This window comes from Calidris pugnax, unplaced genomic scaffold, assembly GCF_001431845.1.
Source record: "Calidris pugnax isolate Ruff unplaced genomic scaffold, ASM143184v1 scaffold135, whole genome shotgun sequence".
NCBI lineage: Eukaryota > Metazoa > Chordata > Aves > Charadriiformes > Scolopacidae > Calidris > Calidris pugnax.
This window is the reverse complement of record NW_015090961.1, coordinates 781,857-800,188: the sequence shown is the minus strand read 5'-3', so window position 1 is coordinate 800,188 and position 18,332 is coordinate 781,857. Positions and strand designations below refer to the sequence as shown.

Here is an 18,332-nt window from a genome sequence, read left to right as displayed (position 1 = left end):
TTTTGGAGAGTCATGCCTGCAACTCCTTTTGTACCTGCACACGGTCTTTGTGTGGGGTGGCTCAGAGAGTTTAAGAGGAAACCATAAGTTCTGGGAACATCTTTCTCCACAATCTCAAAGATACATTTTTTTTTCTACTGGAAGACAAGGTGAGGCACCACATGGTTTGAGTGAGAGCCTTTGGATGGTGCAGCAGGTTACAGGAGCAGGAGGGGGCAAAGGTACAGGTGAAAACAGCGGGTTTGGCTGCAGTTAATGCCTTACCTCTTCTTTTCACATATCACCTGCTGGCCACAAGAACGCATCTCATGGGGGTTAGCTGCCAGGTTCTGGTGAAGGATGGGGTCCTTAGGGCTGGATCCTTTATGCAGCCTCTGGGGAAGCTGGACCTGATGCCAAAAGTTGAGAAGAACAAAAGCCCCGGGCTGGAGCAGCAAGGCTGGGAGCTGGGGACAATGTGATGGTCCCTCCAGGCACATCCCTGGGGTGAAGTCCCATCAGGGGGATGCACCAGTAGCAATAAAAGCCAAGTGCAGGGCAAGATGCACCCACAAAGATGTCCTGTAGCTCAGGGCAGCAGAGTGATTGCTTCCACAGCTGCAGCAGCAAACGAAGCAGGGCTGGCCCACAACTGCAGGGGCAGAGCAGGGACTCACTTTGTCCTAGATGGAAGATCGTGGGCGAGGATGGCTGGGTACCATGGCAGGGTTGCTGGCGGTGGGATGTGGTGGTGTTAGCTTCTACCAACAACAGGCTGACAGCTGAAGTTGTTGCATCAAGGAGCACAGAGCTGCAGTGGGCTGGAATAACGTGGGGGCTGCATGGGCACCACATGGACCCTGGGGGTCTGGACCCTGCCCAGGGAGCCCACAGCATGAGCCATGGCTCAGGGAAGGATTTCCAGGTGGCCTTTTCCCAGGCCTGGGTTCCCGAGCAGACTCTTTCCAGGAGGCAAGGATGGGGAAATCCCAGGTAGACTTACTCAGACTTCCTGAAGGTGCCGAAATTAGGGCAGCTGAATCCCAGCCCGAGGGATCAGTTGATAAAACAGCCCAGGAAGCACAGTGGTGATAAACTCAAACTAGCATCCGCAGAAGACACCAGACTGTGTGTATCCTGCACAGAACCCTGAGATCCTGGGGTGATCCTTGCGGTGATCCCCACAGCTGGGGGAGGAGCAGGAGCTGGTGCTGAGTCCTGCAGTGCAGAGCTCCACTCCTGCACAGTGACCCAGGGAGCCACCGACCAGCTCCACAGCTTAAACTGGTGAATATCCAACCATGCTGGGGAGATCTGCCCCTTCCACAGCTGCTTCCTGGAGCTGGCTACAAGTCCTTTGAGGTAGCTCTAGATGCAGACCCTAAAATCATATCTAATAACTACTAATTAACTGAATTGATAAGGGAAAAGTGTCGAGGGGAAGATTAGTTTAGTTGTACTATTAACTCATCTGCTCTAGTTTCAATGCTGGCTGATTCCCTTGTCCTTCTAACTCATCCCACCAGGGAAATCCAACCCTTTGAGGAGTCACTCCCTGATCTCACCACACTTCCCCGGGCTGGCAGCTCTCAGATCCAGGCGCCTGAAGCTTTGCAACTCAATCAAGGTATTTTACTAAGTGAAATGAACACATTTCAGAGGAGTAATGTTAAATTGATGTGATTTCTGTGAAGCCCGAGCATTGCAAGTAAGACCAGCTGTGTGCTGGGCAGGAGAAAGTCCCAGCTGAACCCCTGACAGGCACCGAGGCAGGCAAAGTGGGACCTTGTAAGGCCACTGAGGCAAAGTCCTGTGGCTAAACCACCCTCCTCTGTCCCCAGGTTCTGCAGCAGCAATTCTGCAGCCGCTCTGATCAATCCATTTTGGGGTTTCATCACCACAGCTGCAGCAACTTTCCTAAAGTTTAACCCTAAATCTCACTCTCTGGAGCCAACTCCAAGCCCTGCCCAAGGAGGATCAGGCGAACCAAGCACTGCTATCTCCTTTCTGCCAGCTTTTTGCATATTTGAAACCTCTTATCACGCTTCACCTGAAACTTTCCCCAGGCTGCACGAGCCCCCCCTCGCCTGCTCTCCCCCCCAGGAGCCCACTTTTGGGGGCGAGACGGCTGCTGCTGTGCCACCCCCAGGGCTCCCTCCCCAGGAGGGTGCCCAAATAAGGCCAGAGCGCTCCAGCGATGGCCCCGCATTACTTCATCCCTTGCATATGCAACACACCTATTTATACATTTCCATGGGACGTCTGCCCTTCTCGCAGCCCCGTGGTGTTGTTCTCCGTGCGGAGCGTGAGCGCTGCGAATCCCCCCGGGGCTTGTTTTCCTTCCAGCCCATCGCCCTCCCCGTCCTGGAACGTGCATTTGCTCACTCCCACCCTCCTCTGCAGCACCTTCTTGCAGACCTTTCCTCCGATTTATGCTTTTTCATCCCAAGCCTGCCTTCTGCAATGCTTGCAGGCCTCCCAGCACCCCATCCCCTCCAAATTCAATGAGCAGGTAAGCTCCCACCTCCGTCCTCCCCACCGTTTGGGGAATATTGAATTTCCACAGCTGTGGAAAACTCCTTCCAGTTCATCCCAGTAACCATTAACAGCTCTTTCTTGAATATCCTGTTAGAGGAGGAAATTAGACTATGGTCACAACTTAACTTGGAAAACATTGAAGTGTTTGTCCTCCCTCCACCTTTCAGAGTCTCACCCCATTTCCACGTGGTCTGAAAAGCCATTGTAGGTGGTTCTCTCTGCACCCTCCAACAAATTGCATCATCCACAGCTATTGGGAAATCTCTAACTTAACTAAGCTGTCCTTGCTCTTTTCTCCCCTGCTGCAGCCCATGATCTTCCCCTGCTGTCACTGACGTTAAAATGTGCTTTCTTGGTTGCAGCTCATCTGTTCAGTGAAGACCACAGGAACAACACAGCAACAAAGCACTTCACCTTCTAGGGGTCTGTGGTCATTTGGCCTAAAATAAACAGCAGATGCTCCCTTCTATTTCTCTCCCCTTTAGGGAAGGGAGCATCTCCCATCAGAGGAAAGAAAATAAGAGAGAGACACTTATGAATTGAAAAGGAACTAAACTACTTTAATAAAAATGTTAATAATTAAATATCAAAAAGAACATATAATAATATCAAAAAAGAAAATAATGAAATATATACAATATATACAACCAGAATGAAGCTCCCAGGATGACAATCGCATCACCATCAGGCACTGGGATAGTCCCAGACTGGACTCAGCAGTGGATGGGAGCTGAACTCAGAGACTGGATTCAGGAACACACAGACCAGGATCAAAGGCAGACGAACAGACGGAGTCCCCCTTGGATGCTGACCATGGAAGAAAGAGGCTGACCCTTTGATCCCTCAGCTTTTATACTGAGCAGAATGCTGATGGGAGGGAACACCCTGTTGGTCAGGTTTGGGTCACCTTTTCTGTCCATTCCCCCCGGCAGGTGAAATTCCTTTACACTTTTCCACTTCCTCCAGTGGGGCAAATAACAAAGTTACCTGGCCCTGGTTGTCCTAGCAATAAGTGTAAGCAGGAGCCTCTCTGCACCATCCCCTGGGGTTAACTACAAACGTCAGGCGTTAGCTCTACTAGAAGCAGATCCTGTCTGAAAAATACACCGTTAATTTCACAGACTTAGAAAAGGCTGAACTGAAAAGTAAAATTTCTGAAAAGAAAATTGGGGTTTACTTAACTGAAAAGTAAAATTCCTGAAAAGAAAATTGGGGTTTTACTAGAAGCAGATCCTGTCTGAAAAATACACTGTTGATTTCACAGAGTTAGAAAAGGCTTAACTGAAAAGTAAAATTCCTGAAAAGAAAATTGGGGTTTTTTTACCCCAGACCAGGACAGGGTCATCAGTAGCTTTCCCTTGCGCTGTGTGTGAGGGCAGACCAAGGCTTGGGTCACCACTGCACCCACAGTTTGCATCTATATGCAAACACTGTTCAGGTGCCCCAGGCCGATGTCACGCATCTTCTACCCATCTTTGTAGAGCCATCGTGGCCAGAGGCACCAGCCAGCGAGGGCACGGTCCTGCTGGGTAGACGCACTGTGGGAGGAGCAGCCCCAGCAGCTCTGGGGACCGGGCAAGCCCAGCAGGGCTGTCACCTCCTGTGGGGTGTGACAGAGCAGCTCCGGTCCGGTACCGTGCCATCACTGTGGAATCTCCCCACGGTAGGAAGAAACCCCAGGGAGGACCCAGCCTTGCAGCCAGGCTGACCACATCAGCCAGCACCCACCTCCGGAGGCAGCTGGAGACAGGCTTGCTCTGATTAATGGAGGCGGCTTGGATTAACTCCTTTTTAGGAATGTTTAAATACGAATCTCTTTTCCTGGAGGCAGCTGAAGTTAGCCAGAGCTCACGCAGAACATGTGTCTGCACCTGCTGCTTTCTGCCTGGAGCCAGGCCATGGACATGGAGAAACACTGGGAAAATCCTGTTCATACTCCCACAGCCTCGGAGCGCGTGGAGGAGGCAGCCACGTTCCTGGTACAGGAACACCCCGAGAACCCTGGCCATAGTGCTCCAGGCTTGGGGAAAGCAGTTCATTATCACCATCTGGATGTGGCCTTGAGCAACCTGCTCTAGTGGGAGGTGTCCCTGCCCAGGGCAGGGGGGTTGAAACTCGATGATCTTTGAGGTCCCTTCCAACCCGAACCATTCTGTGATTCTATGATCTGTCTAGAAGAAAAACGCCCCAACTCAAGTGTAGCAGCAAATTGAGGGCCACCTTTCAGCCCTTTCTCAGGAACCACTAGGGACCTTCCTGCAACTGGAAGATGGAGATCCTGGCCGGGAGGTTGTCCATGATGACACTCCTACAGGCAACCGGGCCCACGGGCATGACGTGGAGCAGGGACACTGCCCCAGCCCCAGAGGCTGCTGGTGAAGTGACAAAGCCCTGCAGCCAAGCAGGGACTTGGGCAACACTCACAGATGCCAGAGGAGCCACCAAAGGCACCGTGTGTGTCAGTGCTGAGCCCAGCAGGGAGGAGTTTGTTATTTCTATATCTTGGGAGTCTGTGCTTTGTCCAGGCACCAGGGCTCCTGCACGCAGCGTCTGATGTGAGCACCCACAGGCACAGCCCCCCAGGGCCACCCGCTGCCAGTTGACATGGTAGGGACAAGCACGTGCCTTGTGGTCCCTGGGGCTGGGTGGGAGGGAGCACCTTCATCCCACGCAGGGGCACAAGGCACGGTGGTGGGTTATCAGCCAGGCACCACGCACAGCTCAGGGGGGGCATCTCCAAGACCAGCATGGAAAAGAGATGACATTGGGATGGAACACGGGTGGGAGAGCCAGGGGTGGGTCTGCAGCAGCACACTGGAGTGCACACCCATCCCTGGGTACACCTTGGGTGACACCTTCGCCAGGCAGGTTGCTGACGTGCTGCATCACCCCACGCTGCTCTCCTGCCCGGGCAGCCCCAGCAATTTGTCCTGCAACCAAAAGCAAAACAGCTTCGGCAGGGAAGGGGGTGCAGGTCTTGGGAACAACATGTCCCCCAGCTGAGGGGGCTCTTCTGGTCCCATGGAGGAGTTCTGCCAACATAGGGCATGCCCTGGACACAGCTGGTACCAGAGGGAGGGATGTCACCTTCCACTCTAGCTTTAGGCATCCGTGGGGAAAAGGCAATTCGTGCCTTAGCCACAAGGTCCCCTTCAGGGTTCCTCACCAGCTGCACACTTGGCCTGATGGCCCTTCCTGGCCCCCCACACCAAGGTGCTCCCATATCAGGGGACAGCAAGGGCAGGGCTGCTCCCTCAGGGAGGAGGGAGCAAGTGGGACCCCAGGCCCAGCAAGGTACATCCCATGGTACCTGTATGGAAGACCAGTGCAGCTCCGAGATGGTGGCCAGATCCAACCAAGAGTCCAGAGCAACCCAAAAGTCCAGATCCAGCAACACCATGGTGATGAGATGGGTCCAATGTGAAGGCAGGAAAACAAGCCACAGATCAGGTCCAGGTCCAGCAATGGGCAGGCAGGGCTGTGGTGATGGGGCAAGATGAAATGTCAGGGTGCAAGCTGAGGTCTTGGATCAGCAGAGCCCATAATCCAGGCACAGGTGGAGCTGAACTGGGTACCAGCACCTCTCCAGCACAGCTCCCAGAGGGAATGATTGCCTGAGCTTAAATAGGATTCCTGAGCATGCTTAAAAATGCTCCACTGGGGTGTGAGGAGCTCTCAGGTGAGGCTCATGTGGGGATGACTAATATGTGCCGATCACATCCGGAGGTCCTGGGGTCCTCCAACCTGAGCCTGGCCCCAGGAAAACCTTCAGTACTGCCCAGGCCAACGTGATCACAATTTCCACCCTGTGCAGTATCACAGACACACACTATTTCATACTTACTTTTCCCCTCCTCTATCATTGCCAGGCTCTCGCGGGCAGTCAGGGCAGCTGCTCCCACATCCTCACTATCCACCCATTTGGAATCACCCTGCACTTTCCCCAGGGTAAATGCGAAAAGGGAATTTGACCCAAACACCTCTCTGGCTTTGGGATGCAGTTGCAGGGTGCAGAGTACCTGCTGGTGTCCACCACGAGCTGCCACCAGCCTGTGATGAGGAAAGGTTATCGCAGTTGTGCTTTAATTACTGAACATGCTGTGCTTTGCTCCGAGCCAAAGGCAGTGCCGTGCCCACAGCGCGACCGAAACTGCTCTCCATAAATTACTGCTCCAAGCACAACGGGAAGGGAGCTGATGCAGAACGAGGAACCCTTCCCAGTGCCACCAACTGCTACCCCCATAGCAGATCTATGGGGCAGCTCCCACACATCAGGCAGCCCCCATTCACCAGGAGGATCCAGAGGGGCTGGTTGAAGGCACAGGACAAAGGTGCAGCCACAGCAATTATCTTTTTATCCCTAGCAATATCTCCTACAAAGTCGTATTTCTAGATCTTTTGATTACAAAGAAGCTATTAAGAGTAAAGAAGGGCTGAAGAGATCCATCCTTTACAGCTGGATGAGGCATGGTACCCCCTGCAGTCCCCCTGCTCCGTCGGGTGTTGTACCCCATCCTGAGCGCACGGTGCATTCAGAAGCAAGAGCTGGCAACAGGGGGGTGACCTGTCCTGCTGACTTGGACCCATGGGACCCAGAGCTACTGGAATAAAACAAGCCCTTCACTGGGCAAAGAGAGCCACCAGTGCAGGGGAGACATGTGGGATGCTCTCAAAGTGAGGGAGTCGGGGCTGCCCACCAGCCCTTCAGTTCACAGCTCGGCTGTGCAGGGGAAGAGCAGGACGAGCAGTCCATCCAAATGCCCCAGCCCGGGGGGGTTCTCTCCATCCTTCAGTTTCAATCCCATCCCTCCAGCTCAACCAGCTTTTTCCCTGGAAAATGGAATTTGATAAGGAAATCCATGTCAGGCTAAGGAGGAAAAAGTCTATGGGGAAAGCACTTTAGTACACACTGCGCCTGTCCAGTAAAAGCTCTCCAGAAGAGCCTCGGGTCCCATGCCAGGAACATCCAAACCTCCAAGAGTAGTTTGGATAAGAGTGGGACCAAGGACAAGCCACCGTGCTCTCTGTTCTTTAATCCCCAAATTACAGCCTCGGACTCCTGCAGGATGAGGTGTTTCTCAAGCTGAGCTCATCAAACTGGACTTTTAACAGGCAACTCTGATATGGGCTTGGCCAGGTATGTGTGAGAGCAGTTATGGTGGATGAGCAATTCCTCGGAGAGGTTGTCCTGGTTCTCAGGCAGCATGAGACTGCTCCTGTGCCGAGCAGAGGTGGAGAACCTCAGCGGTGCTGGCACAGCCATTATGGGAGATGAAGAGGTTTAAGCTGTTCCTTTCCAGCTTCCTTTGCACCCAGCGCTGAGAAATGAGCCATCGGTCTCCTGGTGCTCAGCACTTTAGATCGCCCTCGTGCCAGCTCCGCTGCCTTGAAAGCATCTGGTAGGGCTGGTGGCTTTGCAGAAGATCTCCGGGCAGCTTGGGGACTGGGAATGGTATGGACAGATGTCTGAGCTGGGATTCTGGGGGAGGCTGGGGTTGGGGACAACCAGAAGAGCCATTTGAGCTGGGATCCAAGTGCTGGGGCAAGTTGGGACTGAGGACAACCTGGCCAGACATCCTTGTTTTCTGGCAGGAAAAATCTCTCCATGGCCTGGAGGTTCCTGTGCTCTCTGATGGAGGCCTCCAGAGGTACAAGCTGCATGGGAAGGGCTGCCATGTGTGCAGCACTGGCCAGATTGTCCTCTCCAGCACTGGCCAAGGTAGTAAAGTCTCACTGGGCTATGGAAACCAGCTCACCCATGTTGCTTTTTGGGGTGGTTTGGGTTGCACCTAGAGGGTGGTTTAGTTTTTATCCAGAGCCCTTCCCCTAAGCCAGGCAAGCTGCCCTTCCTGCTCCTGCCCGGCTGCCCTCACGGGCTGTTCTGCAGGAGAAAAACACTCCTCCAGTGGGTAATTTCAAGAGGAGAAACCCCAGACAGGCCTTCCAGCCCAGCACCATCTCAGCTGAGGACACACTTCCCCGGTCTCCAGCCCAGACCCCCGTGCAGTCAGAGGAGCAGTGAGGCACAGAGATTTTGGCACTGCTGCACTGGGTGGGTTTGGATCTGGCTAACCACAAGCACCCTGAGGAGCTGCACTGGGGTGCTCTGCACAAAAAAACAGGTAGCAAAGTTGTAGTCCCTGCTCCCAAACCAAAAAAGAAAGAGAAATTTGGGAAGAAACCCACATTTCAGTCAGATAAAGGAAATAAAGTACTTTGAATGGTTTTATTCAGGGTAGTTTGGATTTATTCCTGACAATAGCTCTGGAAGCAGGAGTTTGCAACGGAAGTCTTTGGAAACCAATAATTAGAAAGAGGCAAATCAAACAACCAGTGCAAACATCCACAGGATTAAGGATAAGGTAATTCACAGCAACTTGCGGAAGGGGATTAAGGCACAAAACCAAAATCTGAAAAGGCAACATCATAAATATCTGCTCAGTTTGCCTGCTCACAACAAGGACATGTGCTTTTCCTGAGGTGCTTCCAGGCAGCACGTTCTCCCTGGGGTCTTCATGGCAAAGAACCTCTTTCTTGGCCCCACAGGACGGGGAACAAGCCCAGGATTCCCACTGCTCTCAGCCCAGACAGCCCAAACTGTCTTTTCCAGTGTGTGTTGCTTAATATATGTCAGTTGCTATTTTGGGCCTTCTAGATAATGAGCGTGGTGAAGTGTACCCAGAAGCAAAAAGCAGAAGAGCTCCCGGGATAAGTTGCCACCACCAGACCTGAAACAATCCAGCGGTTATTTCTGCACCGACTGGCACAGCCCAGAGTCTTCAAGACGAGCCCAAACAGACTTGCAGGGCAGAAATCTCGCTGGAGGTGCCAAAGGTGAGCTCAGGTATGAGCTCAGAAGATCTCAGGAACGGGTCCAAAAAAGCAGTCTCTGGAGCACGCGGTCACGTAGGAGCTGGAGAGAGCAGAGCTCTGACTGCCCACGCATTTTGGGGATGAGGAGCCATAGATTCTATCAATTCTTCCAGGCATCCCACACAGCCTCTGCTCTGCACATCACCAGCCAGGACCAAGAAAACCAAGAGCTGAAGACTGTGAGCCCGGAGAAGGAGTGAGACACGGCTACCTGTACTGCAGGAATGGTAACCCAGTTACTATTTCCTCCTCCTGTTTGTATCCCACAGCGTCTGGTCTCATCTCACAACCCCTTAATGACAAAGTGTCCCAAATGAGTGTGTGAGGAAGAACAAAGCATCTCACAATTTACGGGAGGTCGCTTGGGCTTTGCTGCCCATGACCTATTCACAGAACATTAGGAACAAGTGAAGCATCTGGAGGAGAACAGAGACCATGTTGCAGAGGAGCCCGGGCTTCCGTCCCTCTACCTCGACCAGGACAGTCAGTGCAGGCCTGAGACAGGACACCTTGACCACAGTCTGCTGTGATGTACTCCTCCATAAACCCAGAACTGTGTGAATCCTGAGAGCAGGACTCGGTCTCTTCAGTAAATCATCACTATAGCAGGTTGACTTTGGCCACAACCTGCTTGCAGCCCGTCCTGGAGTACTGCTTGTCCCCTGTAGTGTAGTAACTGAGCTGACTCGCTAAACTTTCAATGTGCTTCTGGTCAGGATACAGCCCTTCCCTCCTCATCTCCTCTAGGAAGCAGTTTATGACGTGACTCTTCTCCAGAAGAACAAAAGGGACGACGTCTGCCGATTTCCAGAGGGGGTGGGCATCGATCAGTACAGGCTGGACGATGCTCAGCAGTTCTTCAACTCCCCTTTGCTGCTGCAAAAGCTCGGCGGATGCATTCTGGATGACAAACTTTGTTATTTCACCACCTCCTATGTTGCTTATTAAAATGTAGATGGCATTGAGGAACTCATTAGTCTGATTGGGTTCAAAGAATCGGCTGAGAGTATCCAGCAGGACTGGAGACATGAGTTCAACCTCATCCAGAATAAACAATGGTATCTTCTCTTCTATTTCAGCTCTTGTAACCATGTCAGAAATCTTCTGGGACAAATCTATTTCGCAAGTGAGAGGAGCCACCCCGTTGGGGCAGTGATGCATGACAAAGTACTGAAGCACAAAGTCATTGTCCATGACGGAACGAAAATGTTTGGCCAGCAGCCAGCCAACATGACTCTTCCCAACTCCTGTCGGGCCATTTAAAGAGATCACTAGAGGCTTGTTGTGTATGTGGGTAGCCAGATAGTCTTTCAGTAATTCCATAATACTTTCCACAGCAACCTTCTGCCCAAATACTTCCCGGTGCATTGTTTTCTCCAAACCATCCAGGTCGTATTTTTGGAGGTTGTCATCCAGGTTCTCTATTGCATTGAGAATTTGGAAGAAGATAATGACAATGAGCAAGAGGAGGCAGCGTTTTGCCTTGCTCTTCTCCTCCGCTGGAAGGTATCGTTTTGTTTTATCTGGATACAAGACTATTCTCGATTTCCTTCGATTCTTTTTCCGCTTGCATTTTTTCATGGCATACTGTTCTACAGACGTGTCAAAGGTGAAGTACTGGGAGGTTTCAAAGCTGCTCTGGTTAAGGAAGGACATGGAAGGGCCGTACAGGCCAGTTCGGCTGAGGGAAAGCTGCCTCTGAAGCAGCCTCGCGTGGGCAAGCTCTGGAGATTTTTCTCGAGGGAGCTCTAAATGCAGACGGCTTTTCTTTTGCACCCGGTATCGCCGTCGCAGGCGGATGATGGCCCGTAAGGGAGAAGAAATAGAAGACATTTTCTTGGAAGCAACAGGGATTTCAGTGTCTGGTACTTCTTCCCCATCACTCTCATCACAAGATGCTTCACCTTTCACATCACTCTTGGCACAGGGCATCTCCCCTTCCCCACTGTCAGTCACAAGATGCTTCACCTTTCACATCACTCTCGGCACAGGGCATCTCCCCTTCCCCACTGCTGTCAATGCTGGGCAGTTCTCCTTCCACGCTGCTCTCAGCACAAGGTGCCTCTTCTTTTGTGTCGGTCTCAGCACAAGGAATTTCTCCTTCTGCTTCGCTGTCAGCAGAGGAAGCTTCTCCTTCGGTATCGCTCTCCGCACGGGGCGTCTCTCCTCCCAGATCCTCCGGGGCAGAGGACACTTCTCCATCCACCTCAGCGCAGGGCAGCTCTCCGTCCATCTCGCCTGGTTCTTGCAGCCCATTCACATCATCCTCTTTCTTAAAAAAAAAAAAAAAAAAAACAAAGACAATATAAAATCAGTCTTTATAAGATCAGGAAGTGATCAATAACAGCCAAATTAGACAGATATCCCACTTTCTAACGGGTAGAACAATTACCTGTAGCAATCAGCAGCGCAAGGTGGAAGAGAGAGACTTTCAGACCTAAGCAAACTTTCTGGAAGACGCTCTGGACGTGCGAAACTACAGACGAATTCAGCATAAATAAGCCCAAATCGATGTATATCACAAAACCAACCCTACCTCCGCACTCAGAAGGAAAGCTTGGAGCTGGCTGGAGCCCAAGCCGGGGGCTCTGCTACGTTCTGGCATGAGCAGGAGGCAGGACACGGGGCAGACGCCGCGGCTCGAACCAGAGCTGCCCAGTCCTGTTCCCTCACATCTGCTAAATATAAGCAAGAGGCAAAACCACACCTCTGCAGCAGCACACACGCACACACCCCCAGAGGAACCAGTCACCCCTACACCCGCAGAGACCTTTCAGGGTGTGGAGTGTCCATGGCAGTACCTCTCTGTGGAAACTCTATTGCCACGCAGGTTGTGGTGGCACGGCATCTCCCTTGGGGGCAGGGGGTGGATTTTTCCTGGCTCTGCCAATGCCAGGCAGCTCCGTTCGCTGCTGCAGGGAGAGGAGGTGAGAGTGACTACCCGGCCAGCGCTCAGCCCTCGGTACCCAGCTCCCCGGGCTGCCCCGGGGGCTCAGCCAGGCTGCAGAGAACTGACATGGTTGTGACCGAGCCTGCCAACAGCACACAGCTCTGGGGAGAGGAGTGGGGCTGCCCCATGGCACCCCGACCCTCCAACCCCCATGGTCCTCTCTATCCCACGTGCCCACACACTCACATCCCTGGACCTACAATGGCCACTGTGTCCTTGTGTCCTTCCCAAGCTGGACCCTGGAGCTGCACAGGAGAGCATGGGGACATGAGCATCCCTTAGGGAAACCCATCTGCATCGGGAATGCGTGGACAGACCTTGGTTGGGGAACAAGAAGGAAGAGTAGAGGATGCACCCTGGCAGTGGGACACCATGACAAGAGGCATGGACTTGATGGGGAAGCCCCCAGCGCTCAGCCCTCGGTACCCAGCTCCCCGGGCTGCCCCGGGGGCTCAGCCAGGCTGCAGAGAACTGACATGGTTGTGACCGAGCCTGCCAACAGCACACAGCTCTGGGGAGAGGAGTGGGGCTGCCCCATGGCACCCCGACCCTCCAACCCCCATGGTCCTCTCTATCCCACGTGCCCACACACTCACATCCCTGGACCTACAATGGCCACTGTGTCCTTGTGTCCTTCCCAAGCTGGACCCTGGAGCTGCACAGGAGAGCATGGGGACATGAGCATCCCTTAGGGAAACCCATCTGCATCGGGAATGCGTGGACAGACCTTGGTTGGGGAACAAGAAGGAAGAGTAGAGGATGCACCCTGGCAGTGGGACACCATGACAAGAGGCATGGACTTGATGGGGAAGCCCCCAGGAGAAAACAGCTCTCCAGGCCTGGATGTGGCCACGGGACCCCACGTGCTGCAGCGCCAGGAAAAGGCTCTGTCCCTGCCTGGCACAAAGCTGGTGGCATCAGGAGCTGTGTCACCGAGGGAGGGCATGTCCCCGCTGCCTCCGGACCGCAGAAGCGCTGACGCAAGAGGACAGTTTGCCGCGGTGACATCGCCAACCCCGGAGAGCAGGAAGCCGTCACGGGCAGGGTGAGAAAAGCTGCCTTTCATCAGCCGCCCAGAAAAATCACCCCTAGGTCCTGCCGAACGCACGGCATGGCTGGGGAGGAGGAGGTTCCCCCCCAAGGATTTGTTATTAACTCGCCTCGGCTCAGCAGGAAGTTACCAACCTGCCAAATGTCACGCTCTGGAGAAGGTTCTCACTTCCCCCACTGCCGGGCTGACGCAGGCGGCCACCCAGAGAGCCAAAGGGGCTGGGACACGGTCCTGGCCACCTTCTCTCTTCATCCGGCTCCTTTCCTGGCTCCTCCGAGCCCCTGGGACACGCCACGCCAAGCCTGCACCCCTGCCCCGGGGACACGTCGGTTCCTGGACCAGGCACCAGCAGCTGGCTCCTGGTGGGTGGCCAAGCCGGGGCAAGTGGGTCCTCTCAGTGCTAATTGCTGAAGGAGCTATCGCTGAGCTTAGAGTGCTAATTACTGACCCTGTGCAGGATTTGGCCCTGCCCAGAGCAAAACCAGCTGGGCTAGATTCCTGCAGCCAGGCACAGAGGCGACACCAGGCAGGAGAGCTCACGCCACTGCCGGGGACGTCCCTGCGAGCCCCGGGCTGTCCCCACGCCACCCGGGCGTCACATCCTTCCTTCTCCCCATCCTGCACCCTCTGCCTTGATCACACAGTGCCTGAAGGTCCCCAACGGGACAAGCTGTCCCCAAAGCTTCTGGGCAGCAGCCCCTGTGGCTCAGACCAGCACAGACCATGGTCCCCGGGTTGTGGGGACACCGCAGGGCTCAGCCCAGGGCCAGGACAACCCTCTGGGCTGTGACACACATCGACACAAACAGGCAGTGAAGCTTTTTCAGCCTCTAACCTCTGCAGGTGCAGAGGGGGTTGATGAAACGCCAGGAAGGAGCTGTAGGAGTTTATGGGGAAAGGTTTGGGGAGCAGATGGACGCTGAAAGCGAGACATCCCAAAGATTCCCCCATGGAGGCTTCTGGCACACAGCAGGGTACCACCCCCACCCTGCCCGGAGCTGAAGCACGAAGCAGTTTGACCCCTCAGAACCGAAGCCAGCTCTCCTACCATCTCCGTGTCCACACAGGGAGCCCGAGAAAGTGAAAGGGTGAGGACCCAGCTCGTTAGCCGGGAGATGCTCCCAACCCTCTTTCCCAAAAGAGCAAAAACAGCGCATCCGTCCCAGCGGCACGGGATGCCCAACCCTCCAGGGGAGCCGAGCGAGGCAGGGCGGAGGGCCCAAATCCCCTCCTCAGCAAGGAATCAGTCCAGTCACGCACATCATAATCCTATTAATAGCATGACTCAGTTCCTAATACCTGCTGCTATTTACACAGGACTTAAATTTTGTAAGAGCTGCTCCGCTTGCTCAATGTCAGACCAGGGCCGGGGCAGGTGGCTGTGCCAGCCTGCAGAGATGTGCTTTTGGCAGCTTAGTTAGATGTTCGGTAAAAACGGTAGGGAAAAGAACCCAACAATTAGGTTTGCAGCATCACCGGGGCCGGTGTAAACACCGTTAGTCACTGCCCCGCGCCGGGTCAGGAACCGCTCCTGAGAAACCTCCAGCTTTTCCTCCTTTAGCTCTTCCCTCAAACATTTGCATTCGTGTGTCACCCTCCTCCTGCCAAAACAAGGTTTCCACAACAGAGGAGCCTGCGTGGGCAGCCGGAGGCAGCGGGGCCGCGGGGGGAGCGGGACGGGACGGGGCAGCCCCCGGGCAGACGGCGGTTGAGGGTAGAAAGTGCCCGGTTGGCAGGAGCCACGGGGCCAATGCCAGGGAAGGGTGTCCCCAGTTAAAATGCCAACCGCTGAATCCCAAGAACAGCATCGGAGAGGAGGGAGCTGCACCCCAAACTCGGGCTCTTTGGGTTAGCAAAGCCACTGGGAAAAGGGACCAGCTGGAAAATCCCAAAGGCTGATTCCTGCCGGCTGAAAGCCAACCCCTCTGTCCAAAACTGAGCCTTTTCAGGGGGAAAAGAGGAGAAAAAGGGCCCCTTGCAGCAGGGGACACGGATCGAAGGGTGTCAGTGGCCGGGAATGGAAATCCTGGATGGTGGCAGATGCCAGACAGCCCTGGCACCCTGAGTTGCAGCTCCTCGGGGGCACCGCTGGGAAACAAGCCGAGAAACGTGCTTTGCTTCGTGGCTGGAGCTTGGGGTGCACAAGCGTTCACCCCCTCTCCCCCACCAAAAACACAGCCCCGAGGGTGACAGCCAGGGCCACGCAAAACCCACCTGTGCCACCCCAAAAGCCTCCTTGTCACCAAACCCCACCAGCCCCACTCCCAGCCCAAATTTTTTCGCTGAACCCCAAAGACCGAGACCGAGGGGAAGGGCAGCGAGTGGAGGGGAAGGACCCGGAGCATCCGAAACCATCAGGAACAGGAGGATCCCCCAAAAACCCAGGGTGGGTTTTTTGGTGGAAAGGGATCACTGGGGATGAACAGAAGGCGGTGGTGGGGACGGAGCTCTACGTGGCCGTGGGGTGACCCCCGTGAGGTGGGGAGTGGGATGGGGGAGAAGGACCGAGCGCAGTTACCCACAGCGTCTCCCTCGGGGCCGGCCACTGCTGCTCCCCTTCGGCCGCCGAGCCCGGGCTCTGGCCTCGGCCGGGCCGGCTGCTCCTCTGCCCCCCTCTCTCTCATCCGTATAAAAACCCGACCGCGGAGAGGAAATGGCGAGGAGGAGTGGCCCACGGCAGCACTTCCTTCTCCCCGCGCCGCGGGACGGCCGCCGACAGCCGGTTTTCTCTCCCCCCTTCTTGCTCCAAGGCCCCCTCGGCGGCTGCCGTCACGGCGGCATCGTGCGAGGAATCACGAGTCCCGGGTGGCGGGACAGGGACGGGGCAGCGGGATGAGCTCATCGCCCTCTTGACCTCGAAAACCCCCAGTTTAGGCAAAAAGCTCCCCACCCTGCAGGGTGTAATTAGCCCGTCGCCGGGAAAGGTCAAAGCGATGATGCTGCTGCTGCCAGGAGAGGTTATCGGGGCTGACCCAGCGCCGGTGCAGCTCGGGGAGGAGGATTCTCCCTGGCAGGGAAAACAGGGAGAGTGAAAATAGAGCCAACGTGGGAAGAAATGGTGAGTCTGGAAAAAACCAGCAAGTCCAGAGCAGTTGATTTGTCCCACCCCCCCCGGGCTCCAGCTCCGCTGCCCCCGTCCACCCCGACCCCACTGCGGCTTTTGGCCCCTTCGCAGCCTCAGCACGGAGGGACGTGGGGACATCTGGGCCAGGCTGCACGGCCACTGAGGAACCGACCCCTGGAAGAGATGATGAACCTTCCCTCGGCCCTTCCCCCCCCCCCTGGCACCCCCCGCCTCCCACCTGCGCTCACACAACGCGGCTGAGGCTTTTCCCCAAAAAACAAGCCCATTTGGCAAAGCCAGAGCGGCTCCGAAGTGACCTCTTGCCCAGCAAAGTCCTACTTTTGGGGATAAAATCCCAGCTGGAACCTGCTCCTTGGGAAAGCAGCTCCCTGGGGTAAAAAATAGGGAGGTAAAAAAATACCAACAACCCAGTTTGGGGTGTTTTGGGGCATCGCAGCGCCCATCCCACTCTGGCTGCGACGCACACGGAGGTCCCCACGTCCCGAGGGGAAGGGGATGGTCTGAGCAGGGTCCCCCCAGCCTGGACCCACAAAGACACACCTCTGCTGCGGCCAGGGGGGGGATTTGCCTAACAAATCCTTGCAAATGTGGGGATTTTCTGTGTCACGAAGGCGCAAGAGCTCAGCTGGAGGGTGGCCACCAGCACGGGGCGGCTGGGGGCTGCTCCGGGGGTCGGGAAGCCCAGGAGGGCTGGCCCCATGCCGGAGGTCCACTCTGGAGGAGCTTGGCCAAGCATTTCAGCAACAGCTGTGAGAAGAGCTATTTTTCCAGCTTCAATTCAGATTTTTGCAAAGGAAGAGCTTCCCCCAAGCAGTGTGGTTGAAAACCATTTAAAAAAAATAATTTAAAAAAAAAAGCAGCAATGTCCTCCAAAAACCCTACAAGAAGCAATGAGAGGAGCAAGAAGCTCCGGGTCCTCACCCGAGGGTTGTTAGCAAACCAGAAAAAAAGGTATTGCTGTAACTGGGAAGGAAAATGAACCATCCCCATGTCCCAGGATGGGGACAGGGGGGTCGGGGGGCAGGAAGCCTCCAACACACAGCAGGAAACCAAGGGAGGGTGGAAGGAGGCTCGACGGGCGCCCGCAATGGGGTTTCTAAACCCCTCCCAAGCCATGGGGACAGAGAGAGATGCCGGGGGCCCACATATGCCACGTGGTCACGTATGCCACGTCCCCACCATTACCAGGAACTCGTCACCCTCTGCTCTGGCAGAGGGTGAGACCAGAGCAGAGGGTGATGAGCTCCTGGTTATGGTGGGGACGTGGGACTGACCCACGTGGGACCCGTGCAGAGCTGGAGGAGCTCCATGGCACATGGGGACAGGGACCCGAGTGGGGCAGCGTGGCCACCTTGTCCCTGTCCGACCTTGGGATGGGGACACACACAAGGACAGCAGTGGAGTGCCTGTGCGGGTGACAGGGTGATGCAGGGCTGGCACTTCCAGCTGGGGACACCATCATGGTGTCACCACCAACTGGCCTCCAAAATTATTATCTCAGTCGGGAGCAGCTGCCAAAAATGCCAGGGGAGTGCCCGGGGGGAGCAGGAGGACAGGGCAGGGGCATCGCTGGCACCCTGAGGTGTCCCACACAGGGACACCCCCTGGCATGGCCCATGGGGCAGGGGGGGACAGGGCCACGGGAAACAGCCCCTGCTCATGTTCCTGGCCGAAATACCACCCTGTGCTGCTGCTGCTGCCCCTGCCACGGCCCCGGGGTGGGGGCTGCGTCCCTCCCATGGGGCTTCAGGGACTTCTGACCCCCCAAAGTGGGGGGAGCAGACTGCTGTGCCACGGGGAGGGGACATCCTGGGGATGGGGGAAGACTTGCAGGCACTGAGGCAATGGGGGGGGGC

The 18,332-nt window shown here is 55.3% G+C and overlaps 1 protein-coding gene across 5 annotated transcripts in view; it reads right to left on the bottom strand.

Annotated features, from left to right (window-relative positions):
- Positions 1 to 8,724: 8,724 nt before the first annotated feature.
- Positions 8,725 to 18,332, bottom strand: part of TOR4A (torsin family 4, member A) — a 10,711-nt gene continuing 1,103 nt past the window's right edge. Inside the window, exons 1-3 of one of the 5 annotated variants that reach the window (XM_014952408.1) lie at positions 15,914 to 16,080; positions 11,359 to 11,662; positions 8,725 to 11,294 (exon numbers count right to left, since the gene is read on the bottom strand). In XM_014952408.1, the coding sequence (XP_014807894.1) occupies positions 9,991 to 11,294; positions 11,359 to 11,662; positions 15,914 to 16,015 (1,710 nt within the window). In that variant the 5' untranslated portion in view covers positions 16,016 to 16,080 and the 3' untranslated portion in view covers positions 8,725 to 9,990. Of the gene's footprint in view, positions 11,295 to 11,358; positions 11,666 to 15,909; positions 16,081 to 18,332 lie in introns of those variants that run through there. The other 4 variants (XM_014952411.1, XM_014952410.1, XM_014952409.1 and 1 more) reach the window with 4 other exon arrangements.